The 16974-nt window shown below is 36.4% G+C and overlaps 1 protein-coding gene across 2 annotated transcripts in view; it reads right to left on the reverse strand.

The window, feature by feature from the left end:
• The window catches only part of EPRS (glutamyl-prolyl-tRNA synthetase), a 42452-nt gene that overhangs the window by 8607 nt on the left and 16871 nt on the right, over positions 1-16974 (reverse strand). Inside the window, exons 10-26 of one of the 2 annotated variants that reach the window (XM_026066566.1) lie at positions 16345-16578; positions 14899-14983; positions 14465-14524; positions 11996-12106; positions 10307-10443; positions 9371-9578; positions 8844-8956; positions 8114-8231; positions 7631-8002; positions 5554-5802; positions 4525-4755; positions 3922-4187; positions 2645-2696; positions 1581-1790; positions 1401-1473; positions 493-572; positions 16-117 (exon numbers count right to left, since the gene is read on the reverse strand). In XM_026066566.1, coding sequence (XP_025922351.1) covers positions 16-117; positions 493-572; positions 1401-1473; positions 1581-1790; positions 2645-2696; positions 3922-4187; positions 4525-4755; positions 5554-5802; positions 7631-8002; positions 8114-8231; positions 8844-8956; positions 9371-9578; positions 10307-10443; positions 11996-12106; positions 14465-14524; positions 14899-14983; positions 16345-16578 — 2701 coding nt within the window. The remainder of the gene's footprint in view (positions 1-15; positions 118-492; positions 573-1400; positions 1474-1580; positions 1791-2644; positions 2697-3921; positions 4188-4524; positions 4756-5553; positions 5803-7630; positions 8003-8113; positions 8232-8843; positions 8957-9370; positions 9579-10306; positions 10444-11995; positions 12107-14464; positions 14525-14898; positions 14984-16344; positions 16579-16974) is intronic. The other variant, XM_026066567.1, reaches the window with a different exon arrangement.

A 16974-nucleotide genomic window follows, 5' to 3' on the forward strand; every position in this document is an offset into this window, starting at 1 on the left:
TTCACTGCTTTTTACCTCCTCTGCTGCTTCTTCGTATGTTGCAAATGCTGTGTGACCTTCTTGCCAAAGGAACTCACGAGTGCGAAGGAAAGGCTGGGGATGCTTGAACTCCCAACGCTGCAAAAAGGAAACAAATTAAAATTTGTGTTTAACACTGAAGTGTTTTTTTTTATTATTTATTTTTTATTATTACTACTTTAAAACTGCATCTGCAAGTATGTTGCTGGCTTTGCTCACAAATTACAAAATTCTGCATAAGGTTAAAAAAGGGGATTATTTACAGATTTGTATTTGTTTTAATAATATTATCTTATAAATGAAAGTGCACTTTATTAAAAGCAGTGAGAAAAACAAATCACATAAGCCACATTCATATTTTTGCCATGAAACATGTGTTGTGACTAGTATTATCATGCTATATTCACACAGAGTAGTTGTTCTGTGCTGCACTTATGATAGAACAGTTCAGTGAGAAATTGTGTACTGACATACCACAACATTGCACCACTGATTAAGCTTGATAGGAAGGTCCCTGTGCGACTGCACCCACTTTGCATAGGCAGGATACATGACTGTAAAAAGAAAGCAAGTTTTGTTTTTCTGTACAATATGGACAGTTTATCCCAAAACTTTCTTTTTGCTACACATAACCTTAACATTCTCTGTTGCAAGAATTACACTTTTATGTTTTAGTCCCATTTAAAACATACTTTGTCTTGACACACAGTATTTTCACTAAAAGGGATATTTTCATTTCATCCTGTCTTTGGAAAATAGCTTGCTTGTTGCTGGTCTAACAAAGGGAGTGGACCAACGTACGCTCCAAAGCTTAATATCTAATGATGCTATATTTGAGTCAGTGGCTTAGAGTTTGTAAATATATCTAGGTTCACAGATAAAAATTCTCTGAACTCAAGGGCTTTCAGGATACTATGCCATATCTGATTCAATTAAACTCACCCAGCCATATGTCTTGAAATGTTTATTTAAATTACTTAAAGGAAAGTTTAAAGAAGCTAGTTTCACAGCTGTAGGTAAAATACATGGAAAAACTGAAGTGAATTATGAGATGAAGAAATTTTATTAAAAACAATACTAAAACTAAACATCTTTTTCATTCAACAGAAGTCAGACTTCAGGATACTAATGGACAAATCCCTAGAGTGATTCTGAAATACTTAGTAAAAGTACATTTGAGGGAATTTATAGTGCATGTGAAACATGTTGCAAGTAGCAGCATTTTTTAGATAATTTTGATAAGGAAGCGTAGAGAACGTTCTACAAGATGTGCTTCTACTTTTCAAAAGGGACTCGTGTTTATCAGCTCAAAAGTTGCTATTTAGTCATGCTATACCAGTTACTGTTTTCTTTACAACCAAATGGCATCAAAAGAAGCCTACCTGTTTCACTTGTGGGACGTACAGCAATGGGTTCAGCCAGCTCTGTTTTCCCAGATCTTGTGACCCAAGCAACCTAAAGGAAAAAAACAAACAAAGCAAGTTTATAGAAAACTTGCTTTCATACTCATCTGCAGACTAAGTTTTCTTGTATTCAGACTAAAGTAATGTTTTGAAGTGTACCTCAGGAGCAAAGTCAGCAATATGAGTCTTCTCTTTCTCTAATGCAGCCTGGGACACAAACATGGGGAAGTAACAGTTTTCCACTCCGAGTTTCTTGATCTCTGCATCGAAGAAGTTCTTGATAGCTTCCCAAATAGAATAAGCCCAAGGGCGAAGAACATAGCAGCCACTCACATCATAGTATTCAATCAACTCCGATTTTGTGATCACCTTTCAAAATGTTATTTAGATACTGAAGTTTCAGTTTCACACACAAAGAACATTCAATACTTCAAGCCTGATGGCATGCAATGCAAGAAATGTCTCCTATTTAAAAAAACCTCTTGTGCTAAGAAAGTTAGCAAAGATATGCTTTCAGAACACTACTGTCATCCATAATTAGAAAAAGTTAAACAGAAATATTAAGCTTAACAATAGATCTGGATAATTTAAATTCTTAAATTAAAATTCAATTTCATGAATCCAAGTAAAAAACAGTAGCTAGTTTCCAGAACCAACAAAATGTTCTTTCATAGGAACTGTTTCTAGCTTGTGTCAGAAAATATTTTACTTTCTTAGGATATATGCAAAAATTTTATTAGTAAGAGGTAATGTACACCACTAATATTTGCCTACCACTCCTTCATAAATAGGCTAATCTAACCTTCTCTACTCTATGGTTGTTGTTGTTGTGTACCATCAAACTCACTCAATATTAACAGATACTAACTTTTATTATATGCCATCTTGAGGTGAAACAAAACTTTCAAGTCTGTGAAATTCCTACCACTTCACTATATGTATGTACACTTAATGAAAGATGAATTCATATAGATATATATAAGGGGGGTTGTATGAAGTAGAGGCACTCATCCTTTTCACAGCTTCCTAAATTTATTCAGGGCTTCAATCTAGGAGTTTCTATTTAAGACCACAATAGCAACAGAAGAAATAAAAAAGAAAGAGCACTTTGTTTTGTATTAAAAAAAAAAAAAAAAAACCACAAAATAAGATTTAAAGCCAAAAGAGACCTGGATGCATAAGACAATGAAATAATTCTTTAATTTAAACTGATGCTCACTTACCTGAGAGAACCAATCTGCAAGATTTTCTTCCTTTTTAGCTTCTAGACCCAGCCTAAGGATATTAGAAAAGAACCAGATCTGTGCTGTATAGAGCATTTACCAGTGGAATTTATCTTAAAAAGAAATGGGGGGGGTGCAGGGGGGCAGGAAACAGAATGTTTTACTTCACAAAACTAACTTTTCCTCATCAGCCCTCCTAAATTTTTTCTGACAGTTAGTATGAATTGGGTCATGTATGCTAGTAGTTCCTCAACTTGGCTTACAGGAGTATTTCCTGAAAACAGCTCAATTTCTTTTCCATTGTTTGGACTCTAATTTCTCTCACAATAGTTGCATCAAAGAACTTCATGCTGTCACATTAAAAATCCAGGCACCTCCAATAAGAACATAAGGCTGCCAGACCTGTGTGCAAGCTGTTTTACTCTATATTTTTAAAATCTCTTATCTAGCACTGTTGCTGCAGTTTCAGGGAACACATGCAACTTGAATTCACTGTTTGTTTAAACATGTCAGTCATTCTGTTTAAGACGGAAAACTGATCCTACCATCAAAATAAAGATAACTAGTAAAACTACAAGACCTTAAGAAGGCTAAACTCCCTCTACTTTTAACAAACTCAGATAACAATAGGCAAAAGTAAAGCTTGCATAGCTCTGTAAATAGAGAAGTTTTAAGGGTGCAAAATGTATTTTTCTTGCATAATTTCTGTATAAAATAACCACATCTCTGCCTCTAACATATAATAACCATATCTGAAATGGTAAGTACATAGTGTTGTATAATACATGCCGTGAAAAGGTTTCTAAACTTTTGGGGTGGGAGCAGGAAAGGGGATGTACTGGAATCACCACTGGAGAATTTCACCATTAGCAACAGCAGTGCCCTGCTCTGGGCTGGGATGCATACTTCTTATGGTCCTTGCAATATATATTTATTTTGAAAACCCTGGTACAATAAAATAAGCATAAGGCTTTTTTTTTCCCCAGGGTTTTATTGACCAAGACACAGCAGTTCATTTGCTGAAGCAAATAATGAATCATACCAAGTTCCCAATGACAGCTGAGCCACAGTAACAGACTGTGCACATTGCTTTATGTTTTCTACAGGCTAGCTGGAATTTTCCTCAGTAGGATGCTGAGATGCAACTGACACTAAGTAAACTCTGGTAACGTACTTTTGCTTGCTGTCCATGCTTTCAAGTGAAACTAGAAGCTTACAAACCTCTCTAAATCTGAATAGCAGTAAACAGTTTAGATTTCTAGAAAACAGATCTTTACCTGGTTTGTTTCTTAGGGCCTTGACCTTCTCCTGATCCATTTGAGGAGAGCTCATTACCACTCTGTCCTTGCAAAGGCTCTTTTTTGGGGCCATCATTTTGCTTCTGTTGCTTACTCTGCTTTTCAGACTTGTTCTCCTTCTCTTTCTTCTTCTTGTCTTTGTCATCAGCACCACTAGTGGAAACTGGTTTATAGTCAACTCCTGTAACAGACTTGTACTGGGCCTTCAACTGAAGAAGTTCCTTAACAGCAGCATCTATCTTATCCTTGAAGAGCATACAAATAAAGATAAATCTATAGAGCAATCTCAGGAATAAAATGAAGCTGTCACAGGAATAAAATGGACCTATGCATGGCATTGTGGACATCTATACAGTGTTGGAGGAGAAATCTTTGCACAAGCCACTATGTACTTAAACACATTAACATTTTGATGTTCACTTTTGACAGGAACACTTTAAAAAGCACATTTTGGATCTCACAATTCAAATGTTACCTATTCTGAATGCAGATTTCTAATTCCTATAATCATGGTTAATTTAAAATAGATTTTTAGAATTAAATATATTACATTTTTATATTATAGTATATGTATTTCTTTACCTTTTCTGCTTTCTCTGATTTCAATCTCCTAACAACTTCTCCTTGAAGAGCTACTTTATTAAACATGGCTTTAGCTTCAGGTGTGTCTGGACCACTGGGTTCTATGGTTGATGTCTGGGGCAAAGCAGCTTGAGCCACTGGTGGATGTCCTGGTTTGTAGTCCTGGCCAGTCTTTTCCTTATAGTCAGCTTTTAGAGAAAGAAGGAGTTTTACTGCTTCATCTATTTCATCCTATATGGAGGACAAATAGCAAGATGCAATGGTGAGGATTCAAAAGAGAGCTGATTAAAAAAACGATTTTCAGGCTAAGAACAAAAAAATTCACTCCAGCAATAAACAGAGTGCTTCATAACAGGGGGAGGACTGTAGTAACAGCCATCTCAGTGTAGTTAAAGCAAGCTTTCCCCCAAGCAACAGAAGCATGCTTGAGAGCTATCACACTATAGCAGAACACTCTCCTTGCCCCACCTGGCTATCTACAATTTGTTAATGACAATTACAGCAGAATCTACACTGAAGAACATTATAAGTTTTTTGTTCCAAAACAGTTTTTCAGAAAAAAATAATTCTGCATGGTAGAAATTTAGGAACAAAGATCAGCAGCTCCTGAAAATAAAGATTTGTCTCATGCTCACTTCCACAGCTATCACCAAATTCATTTCTTTAATTTTCGAAAGTATTCTATTGTTGCAGCACACTAGGTCCTGTATTTGAGACAGGTGAAGATAAAAGAAAAATACGTTACAAGTTTCTGTAATTTACCATGCTCATGCCTATTCAGCTAAATGTCAGAGGTCAGTCTGACTTTCTGCACCAGCAGAATTCAGACTTTGTATCACAGGAGTCAGGGAAGCATCCTGTATCAGAGATATGTGTGGCATTACCAGACTATACAAGTTTGATGACTAAGCTATGACCACGACATAAGGGAGTTTGTTCAGTGTTTGATCGTTACTTGGTGAAAGATTTCCACCCAGTGGCAAAACGTGGTAAGAATTGCAACTGATTACTCTTTATTTACTATTATACCTTGGAAGCTTTCTCTGCTTTGAGTCTGTGTACCACTTCCCCTTGTTCAGCTACATTATCATAAAGTGCTTTGTCATCCACTAAGCTAGAGGGTGCCAAGTTATTGCAGCATACAGAAGATGGAAGTGCAGTAGAAGGTATACAAGGAGGAGCTGAAGGTGGATTTCCAGGCTTGTATTCTTGACCTGTCTTTTGTTTATATTCTGCTTTTAGATTTAAAAGAACTTTCACAGCCTCATCTATTTGTTCCTGAAGCAAGAAAGGAAAAGAAAAAAGAAAAAAAAAGCAGTTGCAGATAAATATAGAAACAACACAGCTGCAACACAACAGCTACAATAACATAACCTTTACTAGAACAGCACTAACATAGCTGTTGCAATTAAACATCCAGAGCTAACATATTAGTAGGAGTTTGAGTACTGAATTCTATGATTTAACTTTTTAACCAAAATCCCTCCAAGTTCCATACTGAAGGAGCTAATCAGGCAGTATATATAGGGGCTGGCTTCTGTGCCATGAAAGCTCCCCCTAAGCTCCCATGCAGCTTAGTTCCATGCAGTTACAGCAGCCCATGGTTTTCTACACTGGAGAAAGGGAGCAAATATACAGACTCTGAATAAAGAATGGTTTTCTGGCCACTATCAAATTATTACCATATTTATTATTGTCCTTCTAGTTTTCAAGTTACAGCCCTTTTTTCCAAGTTACTGCCTATATTCCCCTTCACTCAGCTTGTATCATTAAAAAAAAAATTTGCTTATTTCCTTTCCTGGTTCTCTGTGTACTATCACGAAACTGGTGAAGTCAGCCATAACAACTTAGGAGAATTAGGGCAGGCATGCCATAAAAGTTAAAGCATTTCCTTATACCTTGTTCTTCAAGTTTCATAAAGCCTACAGTGAGGGTTCAGTTTACAGTGAAAATATCATTCCACTCAGAAGTATTTACTGCCATTATACCTTCAAAGCTTTTTCTGCTTTAAGTTTGCGGACTACTTCGCCTTGTTCAGCTACTTTGTTGTATAGAGATTTGCTGTCTACTGGATATGCGGACAGAGGAGCACAAACAGGAGAAGACTGAGGAGGGACAAAGACCACAGGTGGGTTTCCAGGTTTATATTCCTGGCCTGTCTGTTGTTTATATTCTGCTTTTAGGGTTAAAAGGACTTCCACAGCAGCACCTATCTGATCCTGAAGCAGAAAGAGAGGAAGGGGGGAAAAAAAGAAGGAAGAACATAGCATAGATGTAGAAACATGAGACTCTGAAGCGCACCTTAAAATACTTTTATGAAAAGACCCTCAGTTTATGGACACCTATTCCATTTTCTTTATCATTAAGATGTTTAAAGATGTTTTCTCTACTATTTTCAAACTATAACCAAGTATGTTCTGTTATGTGATATACAACTCTAATAGGCCTAAATAAATTTATATCATTAAATTAGCTTAGACCTTCCCCTTTATGTAGATTTTGATAATAGTGTCTTGGTGGCACCATAAAAGCATGTAACCACCAGGCATAAAGTGTATTATTTCCCATCTTTTCTTGCTCTGCATTGGAAAGAGCAGAAAAAACACAGCTACCGGGAGCTATGGTTTCTATTCTCAGTGTTCCACATGTTCAATAAACTCTTCAGCCATGAAGATGTCTTGAAAACATCTATAATATTTGGGGGGGGGGGGGGAGTTACTAAAAAAGTTTTAAATAGCAAGTCACTCCTGTGAAGCCACACTGTTTGACCACATTCAGTAAAATAAATATTGCAGTACGTTTTAACCTCAAGGACCAGATTCAAATACTTAAACTCACGCTGTGGGGCAAGTCCTGTCCACATTTCAGAACAACAACCTAAGAAATGTAGGTATTTACTTGCATCTTTATGAATATTAACAAAAACTTTATCATATATGACTCGCTAAAGGATGACAATTGGAAAAAGACAGGTAATGACAGAACATGGCCCAGTCAACATAATGATCATTATGAAAACATGGAACCAAAAGCACCCATTCAGCTCCAGAGGCAGAGGAAAACAGGCTACAAAAACCCAAACAAAAATATTAGTTTAACCAGACACCTTAGATGCTTTTTCAGCTTTCAGTTTTCGGACCACTTCTCCTTGCTCTGCTACTTTATCATACAGAGCTTTGCTATCCATGGTACCAGAGATCTCAGGCTTTGAAGGCAAACTCTGTTCAGTTACAGATACAGGAGGATTTCCAGGCTTATACTCCTGGCCTGTCTTTTCTTTGTATTCTGCTTTCAAGGCCAGTAACTGTTTCACAGCTTTATCAATATCTTCCTTTGCTGCCTTCTTAGCTTTCAAGTCACGAACTGTATCACCCTGTGCAGCCACTCTGTTGTAAATGACCAAGGGGCCTTCGGATGCAGTACAGCCTGGAGCAGAGGTATCAAGTTGAACAGACTTTCCTTTAACAGCTGAGCTAGCCTTCAAAGAAAAAAAAAAAAAAAAAAAGAGAAAAAAAAAAAAAAAGGTATTCAGCATGATAATCTTTTACAGTAACACATTTTATGACACTTTCCTAAAAAACAAGTTTACCTCTTTCTTTGCAGTTTCAGCTTTGGTCTTCTCTTTTGACCCAGATGTTGGCATTTCCTTAGTGTGTCCATCAGGGATGTAAATCAAAATGCATGGTGCCTCTTTACAGCTATAGGGACTAAAAAAGAATTTAAAAAAGTCACACCTAATACATTATGCCACAACAGTAAGAGAAATGGAAGATACATACAAAACATTGGTTGAAACAAATGTTCTACACTTCCTACTGGATGCTCCAAATTTATCTTTGTACACAATTGCAGTTACCAGAATTTACTTAATTGAGGATTTGTATTGATTTCTGTTATGTACAGGCATCATATTGTAGTGTTATACAAAACTGCAGTGTGATTTAGATGTCTGGTAACTTGTAAGAGAACTGTTATAATGAAATACTATGTGTACACTCTAATGTGTACACCTGTTTATTACATAACATTATTCTTAATTCACATACTTAGAATCACAGCAAGGAAACCTGTTCCCTTTATTGTGTCAAAGTTAACTGGGGTTCACCAAAAGTGCYGCATACTTGGTTTAGTCAGTTGGAAGAGACAGGATCATATAAGCCAAAAGCCATGCCAGCCCAGAAAAATAATCCAGAGAAAGGTGATAAAGGGGATATTGTCTGCAGACAATATTACTCTTGCCAATACACATGTGAAAACATTAAAACAAGCAACCAATGGCAAATTCTGTGAGTCTGCACAGGCCATTCTTAGGAGCTTACCTCATTGGCTCATAGGGTTGATCACAAATAAAGAAACCTCTCCTCTGAAGTTGTATGATGTCTCCTTTTTTTAACTCCCTAAGGCAAGGATCACCTAACATCAGTTCTTCTTGCTATAAGAGTTAAAAGAAATCAGTCCAAATCTAACCGAGCACAAGATATTGTAAGAAATGTGGCAGAGCTGTTGAAGAATAGAGGTGGCGGTCTGAAATGTCAGTTAATCCCAAGGGCAGCTGAACAATTACTGTTAAGAAGATGCTGTATCATAAGAATGCATCAAGATAAAAACTCAAACTATTAGCACCAGATGCGTAGGAGTCAGGTAATGCCTGGGTAAACATCAGTTAAATTTTCACTTAGTAATTATGAAAGGTTAAACTGAAGATATAGGAGCTAGAAACATCAACACATAATTTGCTTGTTTGACAAACAAACTGAAAACTACTTACTATCTGAAAAAGTTATCAGAGATAGAGATAGCAAAATAAAATTAAGCTTTGTGGAATAAAGAGAAGAAAAGAACTTACCTTGCTGTTTCGGTTGATATATTGCTTGAAATCTTCATCTTTACCCAGAACTGGCTTAGTGATCAGATGCTCATAATTAACACAGACAGTTGGGATGAGAGGTGCACATGGAGTTTCTGCTAACCAAGTGATCTTAGTGGTTTTTTTGAAGTCTTTATTCTCTAAGTTCAACTTGGCATCAATGGACAGAATTTTTCCACTTGAATTTCTATAGGAAGATATAAACGATTAGAGTAAAGCCTAGGTAATTTGTTCTCATTTAATACTATAGACCATCAAAAGAATCAATGAAAAAACAATTGTTCAGAGTTCACTTTTGAAGCATAGGAGACGCAGGAAATGAAAGAGTGTGCTGTTGAAATGCTCCCTTAGTTTTGTTTTCCTTAATATCACGAGAAAATAAAGAACATGGAAAAAAGCTCTACATACTTGTTTTATGTTCTCTATCCTAGCTCACCTCATTCTGCCAGTGTCTACACACAATCATTTCCAAGATACTTAAGATGACATTCATGGTCTCCTTCCTCTCCCTCCCCCACCCCAAACAGTTCTCTAACTGAAACTGTGACAGGTTTAGTTTTTCAGTATACAAAAGTAGATACATTACAGGATGGGCATTATGGAAAGAAATTTGTTATATTCCCAGTGTATTTTTTGTCTGAAAAAGCTATTTCACACTGGAAGTACTACCACAGACACCAATGGAACTGATGTAGAAAAATGGATGACAGGGACATGCAGTATCAGGATTGGCTGGTGAGGTCAGACCCAAATCTGCAGCAAAATATGTTCTATGCTAAATATGAAGTTCTGTGCTATGTTTCAAACTAGATACATAGGCCGTATATTAATATTGTACGGCTACAAGTTACCCTTTAAAAAAAAAAAAAAAAAAGCTGAAAAGCAAAGTCAATTTCAACCCCCAGAATTTGTTACCTGTTTAATTTAGTGATGATAATGTTGCCCCAATTAATGAATGTAACCACCTCTCCCTCTGCCAGTGTCTCTGCATCTGCACCCTCAATCAGCACTCTGGAGCCATACCACACAGGTTTCAAGCCAACATCGGCATTCTGTGAATAATGATTTTGATTTCAAAGGAGAGACTGTTACTATGTAAGCTGACCATATTTAATATAGACTGCTTAAACACTTTTTTATTTATGAATAAAGATTGAGAATAACAGTAATGGAAAGCTACAGTAAAGCAGCCGTTCTTAACGGTCTCTCAGGCTTCTGGTCAATGAGCTTTCCATGCATAACTCTGACAGTTCACTTAAAAAAAACCATATCCTGTGCCAGACACTAGCACCAAAACAATTAATAGCATGTCCTGTTTCTTTAAGGTCCACACATCTTTAAGATCTCACAAGTAAAAACTAAGCAAGTTTTACTCAAGTTTTCATCTCGCTTTGCAAATTCCTTTTAAAAAGAATATCATAACTCTCATTTTCACTTTTTTTATATAGCTAATATGGAATCAGCTATAATAATTACCTTCTTTCAACTGCATAGATTTTTAAAGGTAATAATTCAAAATGGATGTCATTTAGAACATCAAAAATATTCAGCTTTAAAGCACTACAACAATGGAGATGATTATTTTTAAAAATAAGGAAAACAGCTAGGAGTTTTCAGCTAGTAATTTCAGTTAAACAAGCAACAATTAGGAGTTTGAAGTTTGTTTATTCTGGTCAGTCCTTATTTCATTATACACAGGAAGCAGCATTTTCAATATCTCAATACCTGAACATGCAAGTTTGCATCTGACCAAACCTTTTGACCTTTTGATTCTTAAGGAGTTGCAATTCTCACTTGTATCTACTCAAAACCTTTCTCCTTGATAATCCGCCACAGGGAAAAAGGCAAACTAGACTTTTACCTCTCAGTCATAACCAATTGCTAGTAGGATACTCAGTGAAGGAGAAAAAAAAAAAAACAGTAACGTTTACATGCTTCTCAGTATATGTATGATACCCAAGAGATGCTTTCAGTGAAGTTGAAGTGTAATTTGAGATGTCATGCTCAAAGGAAAACATCTTTCCTAATCAAATAAATTTGTATCAGTAACACATCCTCCTCCTTAAGATGTATCATTCTGTTTACTAAACCTCTTTTCAGAGCATCAATATTTAATACTTCACTTCTTTACATAAGTCTAATTTTATAAAAACTATTAAAAAAACACTTCCACCAATAACTCACTCTTACAGATAAACAGTATCTATTGCATGATAACCATAAAACTTGAATTCAATTTTATATTTAAACTCTTCTGTGACACTATTTACAAATACAAACAATAATAAAAACAGTCTGAGCATCACTGCACACTTATCTAGTCTCTTCTGAAAACTCTCAGAGGCACATTTCAGCATAGCTTTGTCTATGTGAACTGCATACATTTACAAAAGCAATTTCCTATATCATTCTCCTAACTGAGTACACATGTTCAGTAATTGCCTACTTTTTGATGGTTCTGTGAGGAAAGTACACCTTGGTTTCACCTCATGTTGTCCCAGCAAGTTAAAACCAGGACTTTCCTAGCTGACTGCTCTAACCCAAGGTACATCCAACCTTACTGTTCTGCAATATAGGTGAACTAAAGTAGCATAAAATGAGAACCTTTGGATGTTTAGCCACTTCTTTCATCTCCTCTTGAGCTTCAGGAACATTTACTGGAACCACTGCATCTTTCAGTAAAGCAGTGTACCGAGGTGCTACTGGGTCTATAACCTACAGAAAACAAATGAGGAGGATCTTGACTATATGACATTGTCAGAAATAAAATGTTATAGAAAACAAGAAAAACAAAAAGGAGTATTAACTGGTATTCTTTGTGTTACTGCATTTTTTTAATATTTGCTTTAACATTACTTTAATTCAAAGCTATAAAAAAGACAAGTGAGACAACAGTGGTAATACTTTCCTATTTCCCACCTTTACTGAAATACTTTGAGTAAAAACTATGGATTCCATACTACTGATGCCAGAAGCAATCAAAATTATGAGCTAATGCCTCACAGAGAAGACACAGTAAAATGTACTATGATGAAGTTTTACTGTGCACATACGTTCTTATATCTTGACCACCTTCTTTGTAAGTAGCTGAATTTAAAGCAATTTATCAGCATACTTCTTTGACAGCACAGGACCTGATCCCCTACTCATTTCCCAGACCAGGACTCCAGCAGAATCAGGGGTAGACCTAGCCATATAGGAAGCACTGCTTGAGTCTGCAATTTTCAAACAGTAGCATTAGATACTATAATAAGGCAACACCATAACACTGACTTCATCAGGATTTTCTTGCCAAATTCATGTTGTAGAAAAGATATCACAATGTCCTCCTCTATTTTTATTGTCCATTTTCAGACTCAATCACTGTATTTTTTCCACAGTGTTTTTCTTGCCTTAAATACTGGTTTCATTAACTGTTTGGAAGCACTTAAACATAATTCAAGTAAAACAGTTGTCTAAGATTTAAGAGGACTATCAGAAGTCTACCAGTTTAACTGGAAGCTAAAATAAAGGAAAACACCTGCTTTATTAATATGCAGTAACTTTATTTTTGTTGCTTATTCATGCTTAAGTGAAAAACTACACAGCAATTTTTGGAAAAAGTATTTAGCATCTTATTACTTGACTCTAGCAAGTAAGGCAATATGATGATACACTTTAAGAAGTCACATATTCATAAGTTAGTAAATGCTGAAGTTGCACTCCTAATTGTTAGACGACTCTAGAAAAGGACTTGTGTATGCATCTCAAACTAGAGGTGAATTATGTGATTTAATATCATAATTTTCATAACTAAGTGACTGAATTTTACAGTGTTATTACCAGGCTCTATATTTAATCATTAAAAACCACAACCCTTCCTCAGATGACAGGTACTAAAGGAAAAAAAAGAAAAAAAAAAAGGAAAGAAATAAGAGCTCTCCCACTATGAAAGTCTTCAAGCCCAGGACAAAACAACCTGYGTGCAAAAAACTGCTTTTGCTTATATTACAGATTCCAAACTATCTGCACAGATAGATGCAAATAAAATTGGCCAACAAATATGGCACTGTCCAAGGAGTCAGAGGTGTAAGAGACTCAGTTTGAAAGCCAAATGTCAGCACTAACCATTAAGGACTTTTCCCCAAATCCAGTTCTTAGTCATAAGTATATCTATGCAGCAACAGAAAGAACCAATTCATAAACCTTTGTGTACTTAGAAGACCAAGTGCAAAATACATGAAGGAATACAAGACATGCCAGACAAGCAAATGCTACTTAAATGAACAGACCTGGGTACAGTCTAAGCAAAAACAAGCAGGAATCCCAATGCAAGATAACAGGTGTTTCCACAATCACACAAAATATGCAGTCAGCATTCTAATAATTCGCCTTATTATAGTGTCCAAGCATCCGCTGCCAAAAAGCAACTAACCATGTCATGATGCAGTATTCCTTATTTGACATTCAGTCAGAAACATCAGCAGYGCTGGCTTTATCTACAGAGGCAGTACACCCAGCATCTTACTCCRTTTGCCACCGAAAGGAAAAGTGGCCAACATGAGTCAAATTGAATAAGATTTGCATTTATGTTAACAAATAAGCCAAACCAGAACTGGACAGCATTTTAAAACTAGGAATAATGCATTTTCAGTGAGTTTGTAGAGCTCCTGTTATATAAGCAAATATGACTGTGCTATGAAGCTGCAAAATGATAGCTTATGCTATGTATGCTTACAGCACTGTAAGCTATATGCTAAGGTAAAAAGCATTAATAATACCTTCTTACAGATAGCTCGCAGCTTGAAAGCAGAAAAATGAAATGCAGTTTTCATATCAGATTTACAGCAAATATCATTACCCTTCCCCATACTATTAAGTAAAACAAGTAAATATTGGTGTAGGAGAATCAGTAGGATTAGTGCTAGTTCCAGTCAGAAAAGGGCGACATTCCATTTTCCTGAAAGTGTGCCAAATGATGTAACATATTGCCACTGCTACTTGTTGTGGTAAGCACTTCATGAACACTGGATTCACTACATATCCCAGAAAGAAGGATATTAAGGGTAGCATCAAATTAAAATAAGCACATACCTTTTTGTTAAAAGACCAAATTTTATCCCATTCCATATTCACGACAGATCGAGAGGAGCCCTGGAAAAAAAAAAAAATATATATATATATATATATTAAAAAAAATAATCTAGCAATTAGACCCACTTAAAACAAAGTCCTTTAAAGACTACACACCCTCTACTACAAGCTTTCATCAAAATGGTTTAGAAAGGAATCTTCAGCTTGCAAAACACTTAAGTAAGAAACCTGCCACCCCATTTTGCCAGGATCTGTTCATATGTGTTAATATTGTTGAAACCTTAAGCATGAGAACAGCAAGCCTTCAAAAGAGGAAACCTCAAAGTGACAAATATTTTAATTGAAACTTCATGTAAACTTGTTCCTAGCAAGTGAGACTCAAAGAATCAGGGAAAGAAAAAAAAGAAAAAAAAAAAGTAAAAAAAACCATCCACCTGAGCAGCAATAAACTGTTTTAGCCCTTCAACTGTCATGCCTCTTCTCAGGACACCACGTACAGTGGGAAATCTTGGGTCATCCCTGGTAGAAAAGGAAGATTCATCAGTATTACACACTGAATTTACCTATTAGACAGACTGATCAAAAGCTTTAATAGTGGTGCCATATAAATGGCACAGCTTCACTTTATTTTGCTTGGGTAAATTTAGAGAGAGATGAGAAGAGCTAACCTAACTGAAAAGGCTAAGCTCTTATCCATCAAATATGTATGGCGCAGATTTCCTTCTGCTTCACCCCTGGGATGGAAATCATCTCTCTGTGAAGTGGCTCTTTTCTACGTCTACTCAATCTTAAGTCTCTATGAAGACCTGGCAAGGCACAAATTATGTCCCCATCACATTACTTCCTTTTCAATTGCACCTGAACCCCATTAAACAACTGGGCTTGATTCTTTCTTGCTAAGGAGAAACAAAAAAGATGAGTGATAACACCAATATCACCTCTCAATGACATAAGTGATAGAATTCTATGGTTTTCTTCTCTTACACAAGAAATCGAAGAGCTGACTTTGAAATGTAAGATATATGTTGGTAGGAATAGGAATTACACCTTGCTGAGGTCCTAACAGGGAGGCTTATGAAGGGAGGGGTCATAGTAAGACCAGCTACACCAGTAGCATAAAGTAGAATTTTGGCTCTAGTAGCGTGGCTCCATACTTACTAGGAATCTAGGCTTCCAACACAATCAGATAAATAAAATGCTACAAACCCTTGTCTGATTTAGCATCAGCAATGAAGTTCTTCAGACTCCTGTACTAAGAGGAGAGGATATCAGTGGGTGTGCTCCCACAGCTAGGTCATTATGGGAAAGAACAAAGAAGGAGCCTTTCTAGGCTCTAAACTACCTGCAGAAGTGTGAACCCACCATGCACCCTCTCCAGGAAAATGCTTAAGCTACCAGGCCACCAAGTACCCTCTATCTTCTGCAGAAACCCAGTTAACGCACAAAAAAAGAATATAAGAACAGAAAGATGGCAGAGGAGAGAAGGGGACTGAGAGGGAGGGAAGCACGATGGATTTGACTAGATGGATGGGACCAGAAGTTCCTCAACTTGGATCCCCTTCTGGCATTGTTCAGGCATTTATTCCATGACTTTTAGAGTGGAAAGTATGTGAGTAGCCCTCATAGCAAAAGCCAGAGCCCAGAGATAAGCTACCTCAYGTTTATTACAGGACATGAGTACGTACATACACAGTTACTGAATCGTAGACAGATACATTGTATGTTCACAAGCCAGCTTGCCTGCTGTAATTTGTGTTCTTATATTGTTTAAATATTCATTCATGCTGTTTTGATGTTTAAGCACTATCCAAAGCAGAGAATGCTTGCATCAGTCATGAGTACCTTAAGGAACGATGCTGAACTACAACTGTGTAACCTACCATCCATCTACAAGCCCTTCGTTGACAAACCATGTAAGCTTTCTTTTAGAGAGCACAGTGTTGTTGAGGTTTAGCCGGCTGTACTCCCAGATATATGGTTTCCTTATGCCCAGTGCCTCAATGATCCAGTAGAATTGCTCATCTCTGTCATGGTATTCAGTGGTTCTCAATGCATGTGTGACACCTTCAATACTGTCAACAATGGGGCAGGCAAAGTCATATGTGGGGTAAACCCTGACAAAAAAGACCTTCAATTAGCAAGGCAGAACAAAACACTTTCCTTACATTTAAACCTTCAAAGCACCACTCCAAATATTTATAGTCTATGATTCTCAAGGCTTTCACATCAAGACTTGGTTGAAATAGCACATATACCACAGAGCTCATCCATAAAAAAAATTCAAACAGAGGAAAATACATTTTTAAAGCAAACACAAAGCCTTCAAGAAATTAATTGATCATAGCATTAGCATTCAAAAATAAATTAAAAAACCCTATACTGTTTTTTTTTTTAAATATAAAATGCTGTCTTAGTTCTCTCTGCTTCAATATCAAAAAGAAGCAAACTGAAGCATCAGTTAGCCAAATAATGTGCAAAGTTTTCATCTTTAAAAACAAACCTCTACCCAC

Source organism: Apteryx rowi, unplaced genomic scaffold (genome assembly GCF_003343035.1).
Source record: "Apteryx rowi isolate R43461 unplaced genomic scaffold, aptRow1 scaffold_243, whole genome shotgun sequence".
NCBI lineage: Eukaryota > Metazoa > Chordata > Aves > Apterygiformes > Apterygidae > Apteryx > Apteryx rowi.